The sequence below is a fragment of the Pygoscelis adeliae genome, unplaced genomic scaffold (assembly GCF_000699105.1).
Source record: "Pygoscelis adeliae isolate BGI_AS28 unplaced genomic scaffold, ASM69910v1 Scaffold7, whole genome shotgun sequence".
Taxonomy (NCBI): Eukaryota; Metazoa; Chordata; class Aves; order Sphenisciformes; family Spheniscidae; genus Pygoscelis; species Pygoscelis adeliae.
This window is the reverse complement of record NW_008825268.1, coordinates 948,728-967,477: the sequence shown is the minus strand read 5'-3', so window position 1 is coordinate 967,477 and position 18,750 is coordinate 948,728. Positions and strand designations below refer to the sequence as shown.

Genomic DNA, 18,750 nt, shown 5'->3' with positions numbered 1-18,750 from the left:
ACCCGTGATGGGAGGGCTGAGGAAAATGGCGGGCTGGCTGCGAGCCAGCCTGAAACTCAGGGCTGGCGTACCTCAATAGCATCCAAATCGACCAGATACCCGAACCCGATCCGTCTATATGTGTCTTTCCAGTATCTGTCTGTCTACAACAAACACGTCTAACACAGCACAACCATCTCCTACCCAAATGAGGCCTGAAACAGGTGGGGGGCACGCCGTCGCAGTGCTGAGGGCCTCCTCCCCTCACACCCAGCGCATAGCCCAGGCAGGGCACCAGAGCCGTGCCGATGCCTTTCCGCCCTGACTTTAAAAATTTAATTTTCTTCCCTCTCTTCCACCTGTTCACCAGCTTCAGTCTGACGGACATACTTCACCAGTCACTGTTACTTTGAGTTTCAAGGGTGTTTTTTTCCTCAGCCTGTGCGTCCAGTAGCACCGCAGGGTTCAGCCCAATCTCCCACTTTTTACAAGTTGCTGTTTTTGAAGTGGTACCTCCGTAGACGCAGCCCCTGCCTTCCCTGTACAGTGTAATTACTGAAGCACATAAAGCAGTTATAGCAGGCATTTATCACTTTCAGATAGAAATATTCCTGGCCAAATAAAAGATAGAGCAGCAATGCCAGGAGCAATTTATAACAGGCTTACTGACATTTCGCATCGAGAAGCTCCGCCGGTGAATAAGCATCAAGCCATAAATCTCTGAGCAAACATGACTAAAGCAAGCGAGTTACTCTTTGAGGGAACTTCATCATAAAAGGATGCGGCGTCATGGAGCCACAAAATTTGGTTGGTGACAGTCACAGGAAACAGCCATCAGTATGGGGTCCTAGCAGCCCATCGGAAATTTCGTGGCGTTTCTCATCCCGCATCTCCCTCCGTTTGCTTCCTGCGGGTGGATGGTTTCCCCTCATCCCCGCTCGCCAGGTGAAGTAAAACCAGCAAGATGTCAGGTACCACCGCTCAGCTGAGCAATGGCAGCCTGATGAGAAGGACTAATTTGACCGCTGGTGGCAACAGGGGCATTTGCACAGCTTTTACCTCACCTAGAGAGAAGGTATTCTACGCAGATGAGTGTTAAATAGGGGCTGAAAACATTTCTTAATAAGTTATCCTTGTCTTCCAAGAATGAGGTTCTTCAGTTTTCAGGTTTCACACTCCTCTACTTCGGTAGTTTTGTTCCCTCTGTAGCTCCTAAAGACCAGGGATGTTTTAAATTGGGATTTTTTTTTTCTTTATTTATGGAAAGTTAAATATTTATCTTTGCTACTAACATTAGCCAGAGGTGCAAAGAGATCAATGCCACAATGGATGGGGAATTGCGAAATCTCTCAGCTCCATTGATCCGAGAAAATTTGCTACTGTCGTCCAGGGCAAGCTGATGTGTCACAGGGTGAAACACTGTCACACTGATTTGAATGGTGGCATATTCAGCCTTTATTAAATCAGTGTCATTGTATCTCCCAACCTGCTTGACCCCAGCAAACGCCGCCTTGGCTTTCTGTGTCTTCACGATAACTCTTGATCTTTACCCGTGAGAAAGGAAACTGTGGAGGTGTGTGGAGGGTCTGAAGGGTTAAACAACAGCCTGTCCTTTGCAGGTGACTCTGTCCTTGCAGAATTGGGACCTGAGCCCTAGGGGAGAGGGATGTAGGTGTTCCCATCCACACACGTCGGTTTCGCTGGCACAGAGAGGAAGGCTGTTTGTTGTCATCAACAGCGCGGTAGCTGCATCTGTGAGCTTGGATCCAGCTGTGAAAAGTGCGGTTGTATCTCTGTAATAGCCTGTTGTTTTCTGGTGCTCAGGAAACCCCCCCGCTGCATTAATAACACTGAGCGGTGTCCCCTTCGCTAACGGCCTGTCATCCCCAGCAGTAGGGATCAGCAGGCCCTCTGCCACGGAGGGAAGCAGCTCTGGGGAAAGAAACAACAGCCTTGGAGGTGAGCATGGAAGTAAAACAAAACCAAATGCAAACCACAGCTTGTTAAGAGACATGCATAGGTGTTGGGTGCTCCTGGGTGGCGGGCGGGCTCGGACGTGTTTCTGGCAGGAGCTGACTGCGGTGAGCTGCTTCAGAGCACAGCGTCCTCCTTGCCTACCTCGGGGAAAGAAAGGGGCAGGGAGAGGTGCCCTGGGCCCTGTCCTTCCCAAAGGGGAGCTTGTCCCCAAGCCCAGTGAGGTCGGCGACTGGCCCATCCCATGGTGTCTCTTCCCGTCCTGTGCGCAGGCGCCAAAACATCTAGATGCAGGAGAGGGATGACAGTGAGGGACACAGCTGGACAGGGCACTCTCGCTCCCTTCCCCGGGCTGCAGGGGATGGAGCTGGGACAGGGACCTGTTCCCTCACCGAAAGCAGGATAAACTCACAAAATAAGCTAAAACAGTCATTTGTCCCTTAAACGCGAACAGTTGACAGATGCAACCTTAATGTCCTACTCCCTCTTACTTGGCCATTGTGCGCTCGTCCTGTGCTCTAAAAAGCAGCACCCGGCGTCTCACAGTGCGCCAGGGTTACCGAAAGATGGCAAAAGGCCTTGCTGCTGAGATGAAACTTTAACGCAATTTGAAGTGTTCAGCGCAGGTTACAAACAACACTTGATCCATAGATCTCTTGAGTCAACCTGGCATTTATGTTCACAAAATATGAGATGCCAATATATACTGTATAGGACAATAAAACAGATAAGTACCTTGTCTTCCTTTCCTCCAGCTGAAATATGTTTAGTGTCCCTCTCAATAAATCTGCGTGTGTGCGCATAGTCTCCATTGTGCTGAGATATTATGTGTGAATTTACAAACATTTGCAACTAAGTTAAATTGAGGCAAAGTACTGCCCTGGGCAGCCAGCATCTAACAAATACTTGTTTTCGAGAAAGATGTAAAAGTCACGAGTGATTCATTCTCCCTAATTTTATAAAGGTTAAGGAGGTGGCACTCTTGGAAATCTAAGAAACATATTCCTCTGCAGTGAATTATTGCAACCAATTGGACAGTCACAAGCAAAAAAAATGATGCAGAGGACAGGGTAAAGCAAGAAATATATCTCTAAATTTGGTTTATGCAGTATTTAAAGTACAAGTAAAGCCATTCCAGGCAGTATAAGGCCCACACACTTTAAAATAAATTTGTTGCATGACAGAAAGCCAGTAAAACGGTTTCAGCACTGGTGTGATGTAGTGCGACAGTTGCGTTCGGTACGTACATCAGCTGCCCCGTACCCCACCGAGGCAATGATCATCTTCGCCGTGCTAAACTGATAATGTGATTTTCAAACAATGCAGGGCTTCAGAGCAAAACCCATGCTGAAGGATGGGGCTTGGCTTCCCAGCTGACAAGGAAGGTAAAATATCCTCATCTACCTCGTGCTACATTTCAGAGTGTTGTCCATCTGGTAGAGACCCTTTTATGTAAATACACCGGTACCTGATATTTTATTCATTAGCAAAGCTCCCCAGCTGTTTTGCAATAAATATACGATTATTAGATGATTCATCATGTAACGGCAAAGAGCGTGCAGAGGGAGGCAATTCGCTCAAGTCTCACAAGTCAGTTGTTTTCCCAGGGGCTAAAAGAGCCAGAGCCAGAGCATCTCCTCTCATCCACCTGAGTACTGGGCATATCCTGAAACCACCGTGCCCCGCCAGGGAAGGGTGCTCAGCTTTGACGTGCCGAGCGCCCACAGCAAGCAACAGGATGGATCGGCTTCAGCAGAAGACTGAAAAGAGAAAAAAAAAGAAAAAAAAAGGGGAGGAGGAGCAGCCTCATGCTTTGAATTCCCTCTTTCCCCAAACGTCTGAATCAAAGCCTTTAACAGGCTTAGTTTGCTCCTCGAGCCGGCTGTCTGGGGCCAGTTTTGCTGCACGGCCAAAGCCCTGCGAGCTCACCATTGTCTCAGAGGCATCGTGGGCTGCGGCGCCGACTTGGGGCTGCTAAGATCATGCAGCACAGTAATTGGTTAAGGCCATTAGACTAACAAGTTTTAAGATTTCAAATATTGAGGGATTTGGTCGGCAAAAGGAAATAATAATAAAAAAAAGTCTATTCCGCTTTCAGACTAAGCAGCACAGTCAGCATTGCATTACACGGCATCAAATTATTAGTCGAGTCTCGATAGCAGGAACATCTGCTGGTGTTAGACATGGCATTTTTAATCAAAGGCAGCAGCAGAAAAGCCTGTGGTTCATCGGTTCTGCTTTCGCCGTGCAAATTGCTAAATCCAAAGGGCACTTGTACAAAAGATTTGGTCAGAGCACATGCTCTGGACACTGTGCTGCAGAAGTGGAGGCGGAAAAGCAGCCAAGGTGACAGGTAATTTACACCTGCGTCCGCCGGGCCTGTCACTCGGTGAGAGCTTTCTGTGAATTCCCCGCTGGGTCAAAACTGCAGGGGATTTTACAAAATTGAGATTACCCTTCTGTTTTTTCCAGAAGAGGGAGAAAAGGGGTTTCCGACAGAAAGGCAAGTAACAGAGAAAAGAAAAGCAAAGCAGGAGGAAGCTCTGCATCCAGCCATGCAGCTGGGGACCACATGCAAACCTTTGCTTCAGCGGCTGCTGATGCTCCCCTGCTCCCAGGGCTCCCCACCAGTGCTGGGATGCATGAATGGATGGCACAGACCCTCCATATCAAACGGTGCCCCCTGGGAGTTTTACCTTCCAAAGGAATAAAGGTTTGAACAGGGAACAATTTGCACCCCCTCTCAGCTGCCCACCCAGACCCCTGACTCTAAGCAGGTCAAGCAGGACCAAAAATCACCATCAGACCTGGGCTAGGAATTCGAGTGTGGCTGGAAAATGCTCAAAGCCCCCGGCAGTGTGGATACATCCAAGAAATACCTGTGTGGACAGAGCCAACAACAAAAAAAAAGCCTTCTTGCCCTCTTCCACCTGCCACCACTCCAAGGCAGTCCCACAAGCCTGGGTCAACACTAGGCATTCTCCTTTGAAGGGACCCAGCATTTCTGTAATAAAATCTGAATTTTAAATCTGTTCACAAACGGCCAGGTCCTAACTCAACTTGGCGGATGGGCAGAGATGAGGAGCAGAGAAAAGCTCTTGTCTCAGGGTATGGATGGCAGAAACGTCAGGCCCCACGGATGCGCGTGGCTGCCTTCCCGTTGGTGCAGAGGGGGCCAGGATTTCCCTCGACGAGCCCTGCAGATGGTGTTTGTTTGCTCAGCCACGATAAAAAAGGAAAATATTTGGTGCAATCTGCTAGCAGGCAGAGGCAGACATATGGTCGGTGCGACACAAGCCTGGATGCTCAGGAAAACACAGTCAAAGCTTTGCAGCAGCTTTCAGACGTTGGATTACCAGTGAGTTGAGTGGGATACAAGTCCAAGGAAACCTTTGAAGAACTTGGGTGCAGGTTTTGTACAGTGGCTGCTGTGGCTTGAACCCTCTTATTATTAGCCCCACTCTAATTAGTCCTATTATACTATCTCTATTGTACTAGAGTTATTATAATTAACCCAATTTTAATTAATGCGAGCCTCAGCTCTGGCTCAACACTTGGAGAAATTCTCCCTGGTTCGATGTCTGTTCATCTGACACACACAAAACACAGGTTAAAAGCGACGGAGGCCATTAAAGGCAATTGCTTGTGCGTTTGGACACGGCAGAGTCAAGGTGTGGGCGCAGTATCGCTTTTGTTCTCTTTACCCCTGACTTACGAGCCTGTTGTTAAATGTATCGTTGCAGCACCAAGCCTGTAGGAAATCTTTGGGCCACCCCAAAACATAAAATCCTTTTTATTTCCCTTTTAGTTAAATTTTAAAGACCCAAACCCTAATTTTTCTGATTTCTGTTTCCCAAATATCAAGGCCCATTTCTTAATCGGAACTAACCCCCAGCTAAGGCAGTGTTGGTGACATTAAAGGTTTCGGCAAGGTTTCCTGGCTGTGCCAAGGGGGCGACAGGGGCAGTGGATCACAGCTGCAGAGCTGTGATGGGGCTGTGATATGAGCCATGACAGGACTCTGCACCCATTTGGAGTCTCTGCATCCATCCAATCCCACGGGAAAATGGTGAGGGCAGAGCATGCTCCACTGTAAACATTGCTTTTTTGGGTGTTGTGGGTTGTTTTGGCTTTTTTTTAAATGGAGAAAGCAAGAACGTTTCCTTTCCATCAAGGTGCCTTTGTCAGGATTTAATTCCTTTTTTCCCAATATGTCTCCTTTTGACGATGTACAGCTGAGTGTCCTTGCTTTTAAATTTACCTTTTGGTTGCCTTGTGCTCCACGAGGTCAGTCAGGGATCTCCACGCTGTCGGTCAGGGCTCAGAACCTCCGGTTTCATCAGGATAAAACAGATCACTGGGATTGTGAGCACTGGGCTTGTTTCGGGTAGAAATTTGCCATGACTTGTTAACAACAAACCTGCCTCACTTTGAAGAAGTCATTTTGCAGGGGTTAGTAGACCACCCCGGCTATGCCCAAGTGCTCAAGGGCAGGGACAGATGCTGTATCCGAGCACCAAGATGGGGATACCTGTGGGGCGAAGCTCTGTCCCCACCGAATTCAGAAATGCTCTGTGGGGAGGGATGGGGCCACCTCTTCAGCCCTGGCATGAGCTCCACACCGAAAACACAGGGTACGGTCATACAGGTGCCTCTGCCAGCCTTGCTCTGGTGCATGAGCAGCTCAGCCCCACCTTTTAACCTGAATAAAGTAAAATCAGGGAAAAAAAAATTATATAGCAGCAAGGAGTATAGCTGGTATTTCTGGTGAATATGAAATGCGTGGGTAATGCTCCTTAATTTAAATTAAAATGCTCCTTCCCTGCTAAGCCTTCCTCCCGAAGGCAGGAGCACAGGTCTCCAGCATCCCACAAAACCCATGCCTCATGCTTTTTAAATATAAAAGCCAGAGCTGAGCTGCAAATGAAAAAAACAGGAAAACCATGGGGTTACTACAGCGATATATGGATGCAATGCAGTACCTGGGAAACGCCAGCCCCATGCCCTGCACAGGGGCTGGAGGAAGGGCTGGGAGGCAGCGCGGAGAGCTGCCCCTCCGAAATGTGTCGGAGACCTCCCGGTTTTGCTTTTTCCCTAGGTGCCGAGTTAGCGTGTAATCACAAGACAGATTTTGCTCAGGTGCAACTTGGCCTGAACCATTGCGCACCCTCACATGCAAAGCTCACACAGTATTTTCCCGACTCGCTTCCTAGCAGGAGGAAACTAAGGAACAAACACCCAGCACATCTGTTTGTGTTTACAAGTAAGGGAATATATTTTTTAAATAGGTAAGGATATTCTTTTTTCTATACTAATCCATACTAAATCCAAATTAACATGATAGCAGCTCCTGATGATTTATGTTGGTATAATAAATAACAGCAACCGCGTACCGCTTGGCTGATGATTAATGATCCTTATTTACAGTGTGTTCAGCTCGGGTCTGCAGTTTACACTTGCAAACATCAAAGGAGAGTTCAGCTTTCCTTTTCTCCTGTATTTTGAGGCCACGTCGTAAATCCTGAACGAGCAGCCTTGACGGCTGCACTTTAATTCACAAATAGGATTGCTATAAACTGCCAAAAGAAACACCAGTCTGACCCGAGAGCCGCAGGGCTGTTTCCCTATGGCCTGGGGGACACAGCCGGCTTCGCCAGCCTCTGCAGGGAAGAGCGCCGAAACTGTGGCAGCAGCCGACACCATCACACCCTCCCCTCTGAGTTATCAGGGTCTGTCGGTCGAATGTACTAAGCACCAACCCCTATTTTTGTGCTCTGATTTTCCTATAATCCCTCCTCTCGGTTCATTTCTGAGGCAAGTGAAGACGGTTTGTGAGCTCCTCTGCAGAAAACCTCCCCTCCCAGAGCCTGTGCAGATCACCAGCCCTGCGCCCACGCTGCTCCATCCCGCTGCCGGGACCCCCCTGCCCTGAGCCATCCAAGGCCAAAAGGCTCCTTTTTCCTGCTCCACCCTGCAAACAGGCCCTTGGTGATGGGAAACCCCAGTGGCACGGACCCTCTCATTTTCATTAGATCAGTGCTGAGCACCTCAATCACCTCAATCATAGAATCACAGAATCATAGAATCATTAAAGGTTGGAAGAGACCTCCAAGATCATCGAGTCCAACCGTCAACCCAACACCACCATGCCCAGTAAACCATAGAATCATAGAATCATTAAAGGTTGGAAGAGACCTCCAAGATCATCGAGTCCAACCGTCAACCCAACACCACCATGCCCAGTAAACCATAGAATCATAGAATCATTAAGGTTGGAAGAGACCTCCAAGATCATCGAGTCCAACCATCAGCCCAACACCACCATGCCCAGTAAACCATAGAATCATAGAATCATTAAGGTTGGAAGAGACCTCTAAGATCATCGAGTCCAACCATCAACCCAACACCACCATGCCCAGTAAACCATAGAATCATAGAATCATTAAAGGTTGGAAGAGACCTCCAAGATCATCGAGTCCAACCATCAGCCCAACACCACCATGCCCAGTAAACCATAGAATCATAGAATCATAGAATCATAGAATCATAGAATCATAGAATCATAGAATCATAGAATCATTAAAGGTTGGAAGAGACCTCTAAGATCATCGAGTCCAACCATCAGCCCAACACCACCATGCCCAGTAAACCATAGAATCATAGAATCATTAAGGTTGGAAGAGACCTCCAAGATCATCGAGTCCAACCGTCAACCCAACACCACCATGCCCAGTAAACCATAGAATCATAGAATCATAGAATCATAGAATCATAGAATCATTAAGGTTGGAAGAGACCTCTAAGATCATCGAGTCCAACCATCAGCCCAACACCACCATGCCCAGTAAACCATAGAATCATAGAATCATTAAGGTTGGAAGAGACCTCCAAGATCATCGAGTCCAACCGTCAACCCAACACCACCATGCCCAGTAAACCATAGAATCATAGAATCATTAAGGTTGGAAGAGACCTCCAAGATCATCGAGTCCAACCATCAACCCAACACCACCATGCCCAGTAAACCATAGAATCATAGAATCATTAAGGTTGGAAGAGACCTCTAAGATCATCGAGTCCAACCATCAGCCCAACACCACCATGCCCAGTAAACCATAGAATCATAGAATCATTAAAGGTTGGAAGAGACCTCTAAGATCATCGAGTCCAACCGTCAACCCAACACCACCATGCCCAGTAAACCATAGAATCATAGAATCATAGAATCATTAAAGGTTGGAAGAGACCTCCAAGATCATCGAGTCCAACCATCAGCCCAACACCACCATGCCCAGTAAACCATAGAATCATAGAATCATAGAATCATTAAAGGTTGGAAGAGACCTCTAAGATCATCGAGTCCAACCGTCAACCCAACACCACCATGCCCAGTAAACCATAGAATCATAGAATCATAGAATCATTAAGGTTGGAAGAGACCTCTAAGATCATCGAGTCCAACCATCAACCCAACACCACCATGCCCAGTAAACCATAGAATCATAGAATCATAGAATCATAGAATCATAGAATCATTAAAGGTTGGAAGAGACCTCTAAGATCATCGAGTCCAACCATCAACCCAACACCACCATGCCCAGTAAACCATAGAATCATAGAATCATAGAATCATTAAGGTTGGAAGAGACCTCTAAGATCATCGAGTCCAACCGTCAACCCAACACCACCATGCCCAGTAAACCATAGAATCATAGAATCATTAAGGTTGGAAGAGACCTCTAAGATCATCGAGTCCAACCATCAACCCAACACCACCATGCCCAGTAAACCATAGAATCATAGAATCATAGAATCATTAAGGTTGGAAGAGACCTCCAAGATCATCGAGTCCAACCGTCAACCCAACACCACCATGCCCAGTAAACCATAGAATCATAGAATCATAGAATCATTAAGGTTGGAAGAGACCTCTAAGATCATCGAGTCCAACCATCAGCCCAACACCACCATGCCCAGTAAACCATAGAATCATAGAATCATTAAAGGTTGGAAGAGACCTCTAAGATCATCGAGTCCAACCATCAGCCCAACACCACCATGCCCAGTAAACCATAGAATCATAGAATCATTAAAGGTTGGAAGAGACCTCTAAGATCATCGAGTCCAACCATCAGCCCAACACCACCATGCCCAGTAAACCATAGAATCATAGAATCATTAAAGGTTGGAAGAGACCTCTAAGATCATCGAGTCCAACCATCAGCCCAACACCACCATGCCCAGTAAACCATAGAATCATAGAATCATAGAATCATTAAGGTTGGAAGAGACCTCCAAGATCATCGAGTCCAACCATCAACCCAACACCACCATGCCCAGTAAACCATAGAATCATAGAATCATTAAGGTTGGAAGAGACCTCCAAGATCATCGAGTCCAACCGTCAACCCAACACCACCATGCCCAGTAAACCATAGAATCATAGAATCATTAAAGGTTGGAAGAGACCTCCAAGATCATCGAGTCCAACCATCAGCCCAACACCACCATGCCCAGTAAACCATAGAATCATAGAATCATAGAATCATTAAAGGTTGGAAGAGACCTCTAAGATCATCGAGTCCAACCATCAGCCCAACACCACCATGCCCAGTAAACCATAGAATCATAGAATCATTAAAGGTTGGAAGAGACCTCCAAGATCATCGAGTCCAACCATCAGCCCAACACCACCATGCCCAGTAAACCATAGAATCATAGAATCATAGAATCATTAAGGTTGGAAGAGACCTCTAAGATCATCGAGTCCAACCGTCAACCCAACACCACCATGCCCAGTAAACCATAGAATCATAGAATCATTAAAGGTTGGAAGAGACCTCCAAGATCATCGAGTCCAACCATCAGCCCAACACCACCATGCCCAGTAAACCATAGAATCATAGAATCATAGAATCATAGAATCATTAAGGTTGGAAGAGACCTCTAAGATCATCGAGTCCAACCATCAACCCAACACCACCATGCCCACTAAACCATGTCCCTAAGCGCCTCATCTACCCGTCTTTTAAATACTTCCAGGGATGGTGACTCAACCAGTTCCCTGGGCAGCCTGTTCCAATGTTTAACCACTCTTTCAGTAAAGACATTTTTCCTCAAATCCAATCTAAACCTCCCCTGGCGCAACTTGAGGCCATTTCCTCTCGTCCTATCGCTTGTTACTTGGGAGAAGAGACCAACACCCACCTCGCTACAACCTCCTTTTAGGTAGTTGTAGAGAGCGATGAGGTCTCCCCTGAGCCTCCTTTTCTCCAGGCTAAACACCCCCAGCTCCCTCAGCCGCTCCTCATAAGGCTTGTTCTCCAGACCCCTCACCAGCCTCGTTGCCCTTCTCTGGACACGCTCCAACACCTCAACGTCCTTCTTGTAGTGAGGGGCCCAAAACTGAACACAGTATTCGAGGTGCGGCCTCACCAGTGCCGAGTACAGGGGCACGATCCCTTCCCTACTCCTGCTGGCCACACTAGTTCTGATACAGGCCAGGATGCCATTGGCCTTCTTAGCCGCCTGGGCACACTGCCGGCTCACGTTCAGCCGGCTGTCAACCAGCACCCCCAGGTCCTTTTCCACCAGGCAGCTTTCCAGCCACTCTTCCCCAAGCCTGTAGCGCTGCATGGGGTTGTTGTGGCTCAAGTGCAGGACCCGGCACTTGGCCTTGTTGAATCTCATACATCCTCCCAGTGTCACAGCCTGGGTGGATGGAAAAACAGCTTCCCATTTTTTAAGATGATTTCAAGGATTTGTATGACCATGTAGGCTGGCATGCTCCGTTACAGAGGCCAAACAATCTCACCCAGTAATTTCTGCTTGAGCCAGAGCTCAAAAACGCCAAGGGGGTGGGAGTGAAACACAACCCAGCAGCTTTCATTTATCAGGATGAGGCTGATGAGTAACACAGAAACTTAGCAGTCCTGGGATGACACCTATCTCTCCCATTTAACTTAGCGTGAGGAGTGGTGGTATATTGCACAAAGGGGCACTATGTTAACATGTCATATACGAGCTGACTTCAAGCACTGAAATTACCCCATGTAGGACGTTCACAGTGGAAAAATAACCCCTATAACATCAAGACTCTCCAAGGGAGCTGTGGAGGTTTCTTGCTCGCACGGGTCAGGGCTGAAGCCCGACTAACGCTCACCCAATAATTACATTTTTCTGTACGCCAGCAGAGTTATGTTGTTTTGGCACATGGGATTTCTGTAACGGTTGCAATATGAACTCTGTCTGAAACTGCATCCCTCGGCTCTGCTGCGTCCACCATCAGCAAAGGCAGGGCAACATGCATGTGGCAAACTGTCCCGTCCCTCCTCTGGACAGCCGTGGCTGAGCCTTGTCCAACATCTCCATCCCTGCAGGTTTCTGGGGGCCCAGCATATTAAGGACCTTTGAACATATGGGCTTTTTTTTGTTTGTGTTTGGGGTTTTTATTGTTGCTGGTTTTTAAAACACCTTTTCCCAATTTAAAACTGAAGCTTGATGGGAGCACAGTTCACAAGCAGCCTCCCCAAACAACACACTTGTACCTTAGGTGCGCATACACTGCCTAGTTTTCAGCCCCAAACCTCCCCGTGAAGGTCCCCGTTGCTGCAGCTCCGTGGTATGCCCTAATCCTGCCCAATTTCACAAATCCCAGTTTACAACCCAACCCTGAGGAGAAGGAGGCTCCGTTTAACACAGCGAACCTCAGACTGACAACCAGAGTGGTTTATAACAAACGTACAAGCTTTGCCTTTGCTGCCATCCACCGATGTGTGGCAAAGGACTGTCTATGGGTAAAAAAAAAGCTGCTTGTTGAGTCTATAATGAGGATGGTCAAATGCTGAAGATGTAGAAAGCAGGTTAAAGGAGAGGTCTCGCTGCCCATGCAAGGGAGGAAACCCGTACAGCCACTCTGGCACATTCACGCAGAGGGTTATCACAGCGTGAAGCACCAGCCCGTGAGTAAACGCTCCTTTTGCGGCGCTGCACTCCCTGGAGACGCTTTAATAATTTCTAGGGAGGCTCTGAAGGCTAATAAAAAAAACGAATAAAGAAGTCAGGCCGAGCAATCGCTCTCTTCCTTTTTCACGGCAAGCCTCGAGCTGCCCTTGTCTGGCTGATCAGGTGCAGCTCTGATTTCCCGGGTTCCTGAAGCGGAACGGATTCAGCAGCGTCGCAGCCTGCTTTGTGGTGATGGATGGGAATGATTATAATTGTTAATCTGATTAAGCCTGTGGTCTCAAATTTTGCTCGTCTTACTGACATTGAAGGTACTTAAAGAAACACTTGAGGAGGGGCATATGAAGATGTATGAAGCACGTGTGCACCTATCAGTATTGATCTCAGGGCACAATCTGGTGCAAGGTGATGTGATTTTGCATTAAAATTAGGTCCCTGGGTTATCAACACACCCCAGCCCTCAGGCTTGGTGGTACAATGGGAAGAGTTCCCTTCAGCTTTGCTTTCTCTCTTTGACATAGGAATTTCGGGGGAGCAAGATTTGGTCCCACAGCCTGCTGCAGTCCAGGGCAGCCTGCTATAGGCTTTGACAGGGACTTGGACTAAGGCTCCAAGCCAAGGACCGCGCTCCTGACTTCCACCCACTGCATCTGGCTGCTTTGAGGGTGTTGTTATGCTCAAGAGTAGAGGTAGAAAAGTATTTTGAGTTCCTATACCTCACGTAACTCCCCAGAGATGGCTGAGGAACACCTACAAGTACTGTGGTGTTGCTAGCATTTCTTAATGTTTGCATTGTTAGTTTTTTAATGAATTTTCTTCTCAAACTCAACTCAAATGCTTCAGCTTCCACAGTTCCTGGGAGCAGGGTATGTTCAGTCACTGCACGAGGGAAAGCCCTATGCACCAAAAAGGGTAAACCTTTCAGAAGCACCTGGATCTTAATTGCTTTCCAGCAATCATTTATTAGAGAAAATTGCTGTTAAAAAACAGAAAATGGTTTCTGTGTTTTCCCTCTGCCTTGCTCCTAGGGCTGGCTGAAGATAAATAAGAGGCAGCCCTTTGGGGTTAGGTTACCCAGTTCAGGTAAGGGCCCTGACTCAGCCTGCGAGCATCTCCAGGCTCCTGCTGCAGCCACCCAGCAGAGAGAGGATCCTTGAGAAGGTGATTCAGGGCTCCTTCTATGGAGCTCCATCCCTTGTGGTCCTTCCCAAAGCAGATCTGTCCACTGCCAGCCCTTGTATGCTGAGGCTGCAGGAGCAAGAAGGGGAAAAAGCCCTCACGCAGAGGTGCTCACAGCTGGGGCCGACACCCTGAGGAGCACTGGGTGCCCTGTGTGAGTGGTCACCCTAATCCTAGGCCAGGCTGGGCCACCCCAGGAGCTCTTCCCCCAGTAGAGGAGCAGACCACCAGTTGGTGATGTAAACCCATGCGTAACTCCTCTGGAGCCCTCATGGATATGGGTCACCAGGCAGACTTCAGCTCTGTGCTGACGGTCCTCTCAGCACACATCTATTTGAAACTGCACTGGTGTAATTAAAGGTACTCTAGTAATTGGATGTGCAACCCTAAGGGAACTCCTTTAATTGCATTTCAATCTGGTTGGTATCATTTTACCTTAAATTCATTGCTGTCTTGCACAGGAATAACCCCATTGGGTCTGGTTACGGAGAGGCATATCATCCTGCTTCCTCCTCCCCACCACACTCTGGATGCGCTTCAATTTGTTAGGCTCTGGCTGTGAAATAGCCACCACACATTAAAGCGGAGGGCTGTGTAAAACCTCTTTAGCTGGTAACTAGGACATAGACAGCAGAGGGCTGAAAGTTCACCCTGACCTGCTAATGGAGGTAAAAACCTCAATTATTACCCTGTCTTCACTTAGATTTTATCTCGTATGTGTTACCATAAATTCCATAGTGCCCTGAAGATGGCATTCGTTTGTTTCTTTCTTTGGAGTCAGTGAAGACCTGAGCTCTTTCTAAGAAGTGCTTCATTTCTCCCCAACACGCCTGGCTGTAGTGAAAGACCCACTGCTTAAAATTCCAGAGCCTCCATTAAAATGGAGGTTGGGGGAGATGATCAGATTGTTGCTTTAAGCCTTAAAGCTTGTGAGAGCACGGTCATTTATTCCTCTTACTCCCAGTGTGGGGCCCTCAGAATTACTCTCCCTGGCGATGGCCTATTTCCAAAAGTCCCTTCTAGCAGCAATTAGCAATGAAGGGGGGGCTGCACCCCCCAGGAACCGAGCGCTGTGGAGAGGCGCCTGGTGTCAAGCTTTGCTCCGTGGGTCGCAAGCACAAGCTGTATGTTTTCTTCACCCTGGGCTGAATGTTGCCACTGTGACTATCCCCTGTTTTGGTGTGTGCCAGCTTTCAGGTGCTGCAGGATTGTACCATGACATGAGTCAGGCCCCGATCCCAAAATATTGATACCCCTTGGGGTAGTCTTGTGCAGCTCCCCCTATGCTACAGATATTTTGGGGGCCCTGGTCTGGCCTGAAATGGGCCGTGCTCCCTACACTGCTCTGAGCACAGGCTGCACTGCAGGGCCGATCGTCCTCCCTCATTACCAGCGCTGTGTATGCAAGTAGCGTGAGGAGCAGAGCCAACAGTAAGTTAGTGCTGGCTGTGTCCCATACTAATGTTGTTCTTACTATTTCAGTGCCATCTTCCTTATTTCCACCCTCTCCCTGAACAACTAAATTAATTAGAGTGATTTTTTTAATTTAAATACTGTCGTGGAATAATAATTCTGGTGAATTCATTTTTTTTTCATTCCCCACTGCTTCTTTTCTCTGTTGCGCTCTCTTTTAATACGCTGTTGATATTTTGTTATAGCTATGCAAGATCACAGCTGTTGTCTGAAAAAAAAAAAAGAGTAAAATCACGCTATGTGCTGTTGCCATCCAACAACCATTTTTCTTCCTCCACCAGCTCACAGAAAAACCCTTCCCCTATTAAGTGCAGGAGCACACATTTTTTTTGGCTTGTAAAAAGCCAAAAACCCTCACAGCAGCTTCAGTGAAGCTGCAGCAGTGTAAGGAAGCCGAAGCCCCTACGACAGACTGGGGCCCCATCCTGAGCCTGTTATGAGGTCGGATCCTGCAAATCCTGGATCCCAGGAGTGACTCCGCACAGGCAGCAGGTCTGTGGGCAGCACCCGCTCCTGCGCTTTACTAGTCACTGAGTTATGTTTACCTGGACATGTTCACTTGACCTATAAACATGTTTTCTGATCCAATCCAGTAACAAAACCCCTGCTGTGGTTCTCATGAAAGGACCAAAGAAGTCCAATTAGACCCTGAATTTATATTTACGGTAGTGGTCGGAGCTGAGAGAACCGTTGCTTAATGCTGGCCGTTCTGGACAGCTTTCCTCGGCCCCTGCCGTACCTTTTCTGACCCTGCAAGTTCAGGCCCCGGTGGCCATTTGCATGGAGACCGAAGCTAAGCAAGGATCAGGCTGGAGAAGCGCCGTGCTCTCATCAGCAGCGCAAAGTGATAAATGAAGGAGAGGCAGGATGGAGATTTGAATTGTCTGGGTCCACAGCTCCAATTACAAAATTGATTTGAATCAGTCTCACAATCCACATAACCAATTATTAAATTCCTCCTTGACTCCCTGGCCCTGGACTTGTTTAGCGACTGCACTGCGTATACCTTGTGTCTGTAACATTTTAGAGCATTTTTAAATTAAGCTCAGTTGAGGCCCATGCGGTTCCAATTAACGCATACGGGCTGCGTGATCGCTCCGGCAGGGCTTGCCCAGCACTGTTGCTCCCTATTGCCTCAAACAAGGGTTATTAGGGTGGCTGAAGTGAGATTGCATTAAAGAATTGAGATGAAAAGCTTGTTTTCCCCCCAGGCTGCAGCGTTCATCTCTCACTCCTGGAGGGGTGATGTGCAGTGGTATGCAGAGTGCTCCTCCGTCCCTTCCAGGGACACCAGGGTCAGTGTTTTTAGTGATCTTACCTCCCTGCTCAGACCAAGGAAAGGACTGAGCTTGTTGGCTGCCTGGCTTTTTTTGAAAGCAGTCATGTAAAGCAAAAGTTTCTGAGGGGGATTCAGAGAGGGCTGACAACAGGGGGCACCTGCTATTACACCCATACATCGGCAGGGTGAAGATTACCGCAAGCACTGAAGATAGGGGAGTGTCCCCATCCTTCCCCTGATGTGTACAGCGTGCTCATAATCTTTAAGACAGATTTTATCAGTTGTTTTCTTAGGCAGGGCTCTGTATTTCTGGTCACCCCTGGAACCAGAATCAACCCTCCTCGGGGAGGCAAAAGGGCTCCCTCCTCCAGGAGAAACCTGGAGCTGGTGTTCGGAGGCAGGATAGTATTAGCTATCACATTTATCGTCCTGGAATTGAGCCTGGGGTGTGTCCTACCTCCGAAAGGGACAGGTTGAATCTGTGAAGCTCCGCAGGGAGTAGGGATGTTTGTAATGTGGCACAAAAAGTAATTCAGCCCCTAGTGACGTTATATACAACCTCCTTGCCAGATGCTTCAACCCCCTAAACAGTTGTAACTGCTTCTCCACAGGTTTCAATTAAATTCCCTTAAGTATGTAAACTTTGGCTTGTTTGGACCAATACCTACAGACTTGATTGCAATAGCAGATGTTTTATTTTTACCTGCAAGTGAAAAGGGGGAGCGTATATCATGGCTGTGACACATTTCGCATGAAGCAGATGTTTCTATTAATGCCAGAATTGTGTGGAAATTCAAAGGATGCTTTTTGCTTTTTTTTTGAAAACTCTATTTTACCCAATTAAACTGCAACTTGCTGAAGTATTCAAATGAATCACTTCCTGTTTTTTTTGATCAGTAGGCTCTAAAGGGACAAAAGAATAGCTTTGTATCAGTCTCCCTCAATTAAATGTAAAGTACGCCTGGACAGAGTCTGAAGATCCATCTTTCACTGGCAGTTGCAAAGCCATCGACGTAATAAAATAATACTCTGATTGGTATTACAAGGCTGCATTTAAATCATTGGCATTCATGCTCCGAGTCCTTCGCACGGAGCGCAAGCCCTCCATTAGAGAAAAGCTTAATTTTGTTCTGTGATCTGTATAAGATATGCAATGAAAATGAGGGAAAAAAAAAAAAGCTTTTGCAGAGCTGGAGACATAATAATAGAAGCTACAATGAATGTCTGGGCAGCTTTCTCAGTTACTTATAAACTGCAGGTGTCAAATGCATTCTGGAAAGAAGCTGAATTCCAGTTTTAATTACAGGCAGCAGGTTGAGGCATAATTCAAGGCTTGATAATACCTTCAATCCATAACAAAACTCCTCCTGCTATCAGTAAGAAGTTTACACCAAGATCAAGGAGAAAACGTCACCTCCTTGCAGTAGCTAAACTCTGAACTTCAGTATCCCCCTGTAAAATCCCAAACACCCTTGATATTTAAAGTACCTATTCCTTGCGTGATTATCTCAGCAAGCCTTTAGCATTGAATGGGAACTGAACTAGTGCAACTGCTCTGACGATCAGGGTGAGAAAGATGTGTCATTGCAGCTTTCATCTAAAGTTTCCTTTGGCTCAAATTAGCTTTAGGGGAAAAAAAAGCAAAAAAAAACCCCTCTGGCTGGAATGGTGCGTATGAACCCAAAACCGAGTGCCATATGGGCCTTCCCAGGCCTTACAAGGTAAGTACGACCTGGCTTTATCAGCAATCTCTTTTACCAGCAACAGTAAGTTTATTGAGCTCAAAGAGTTTAAGTTCATTATGTGCTTGAATAGCACCACGTACGTCAAAGCCCTGACCCAAAACTGAGCCTTTGAGGCCTTATGCTGATACATATAATAAAGAGTAATATTAAACTCTTCTA

The 18,750-nt window shown here is 47.3% G+C and overlaps 1 protein-coding gene across 1 annotated transcript in view; it reads right to left on the bottom strand.

The window, feature by feature from the left end:
- BARD1 (BRCA1 associated RING domain 1) overlaps window positions 1-2,452 on the bottom strand; it is a 48,012-nt gene extending 45,560 nt beyond the window's left edge. Inside the window, exons 1-2 of the mRNA XM_009329668.1 lie at window positions 2,445-2,452; window positions 1,272-1,523 (exon numbers count right to left, since the gene is read on the bottom strand). Of these exons, the coding sequence (XP_009327943.1) occupies window positions 1,272-1,523; window positions 2,445-2,452 (260 nt within the window). The remainder of the gene's footprint in view (window positions 1-1,271; window positions 1,524-2,444) is intronic.
- Between the last annotated feature and the right edge of the window lie 16,298 nt (window positions 2,453-18,750).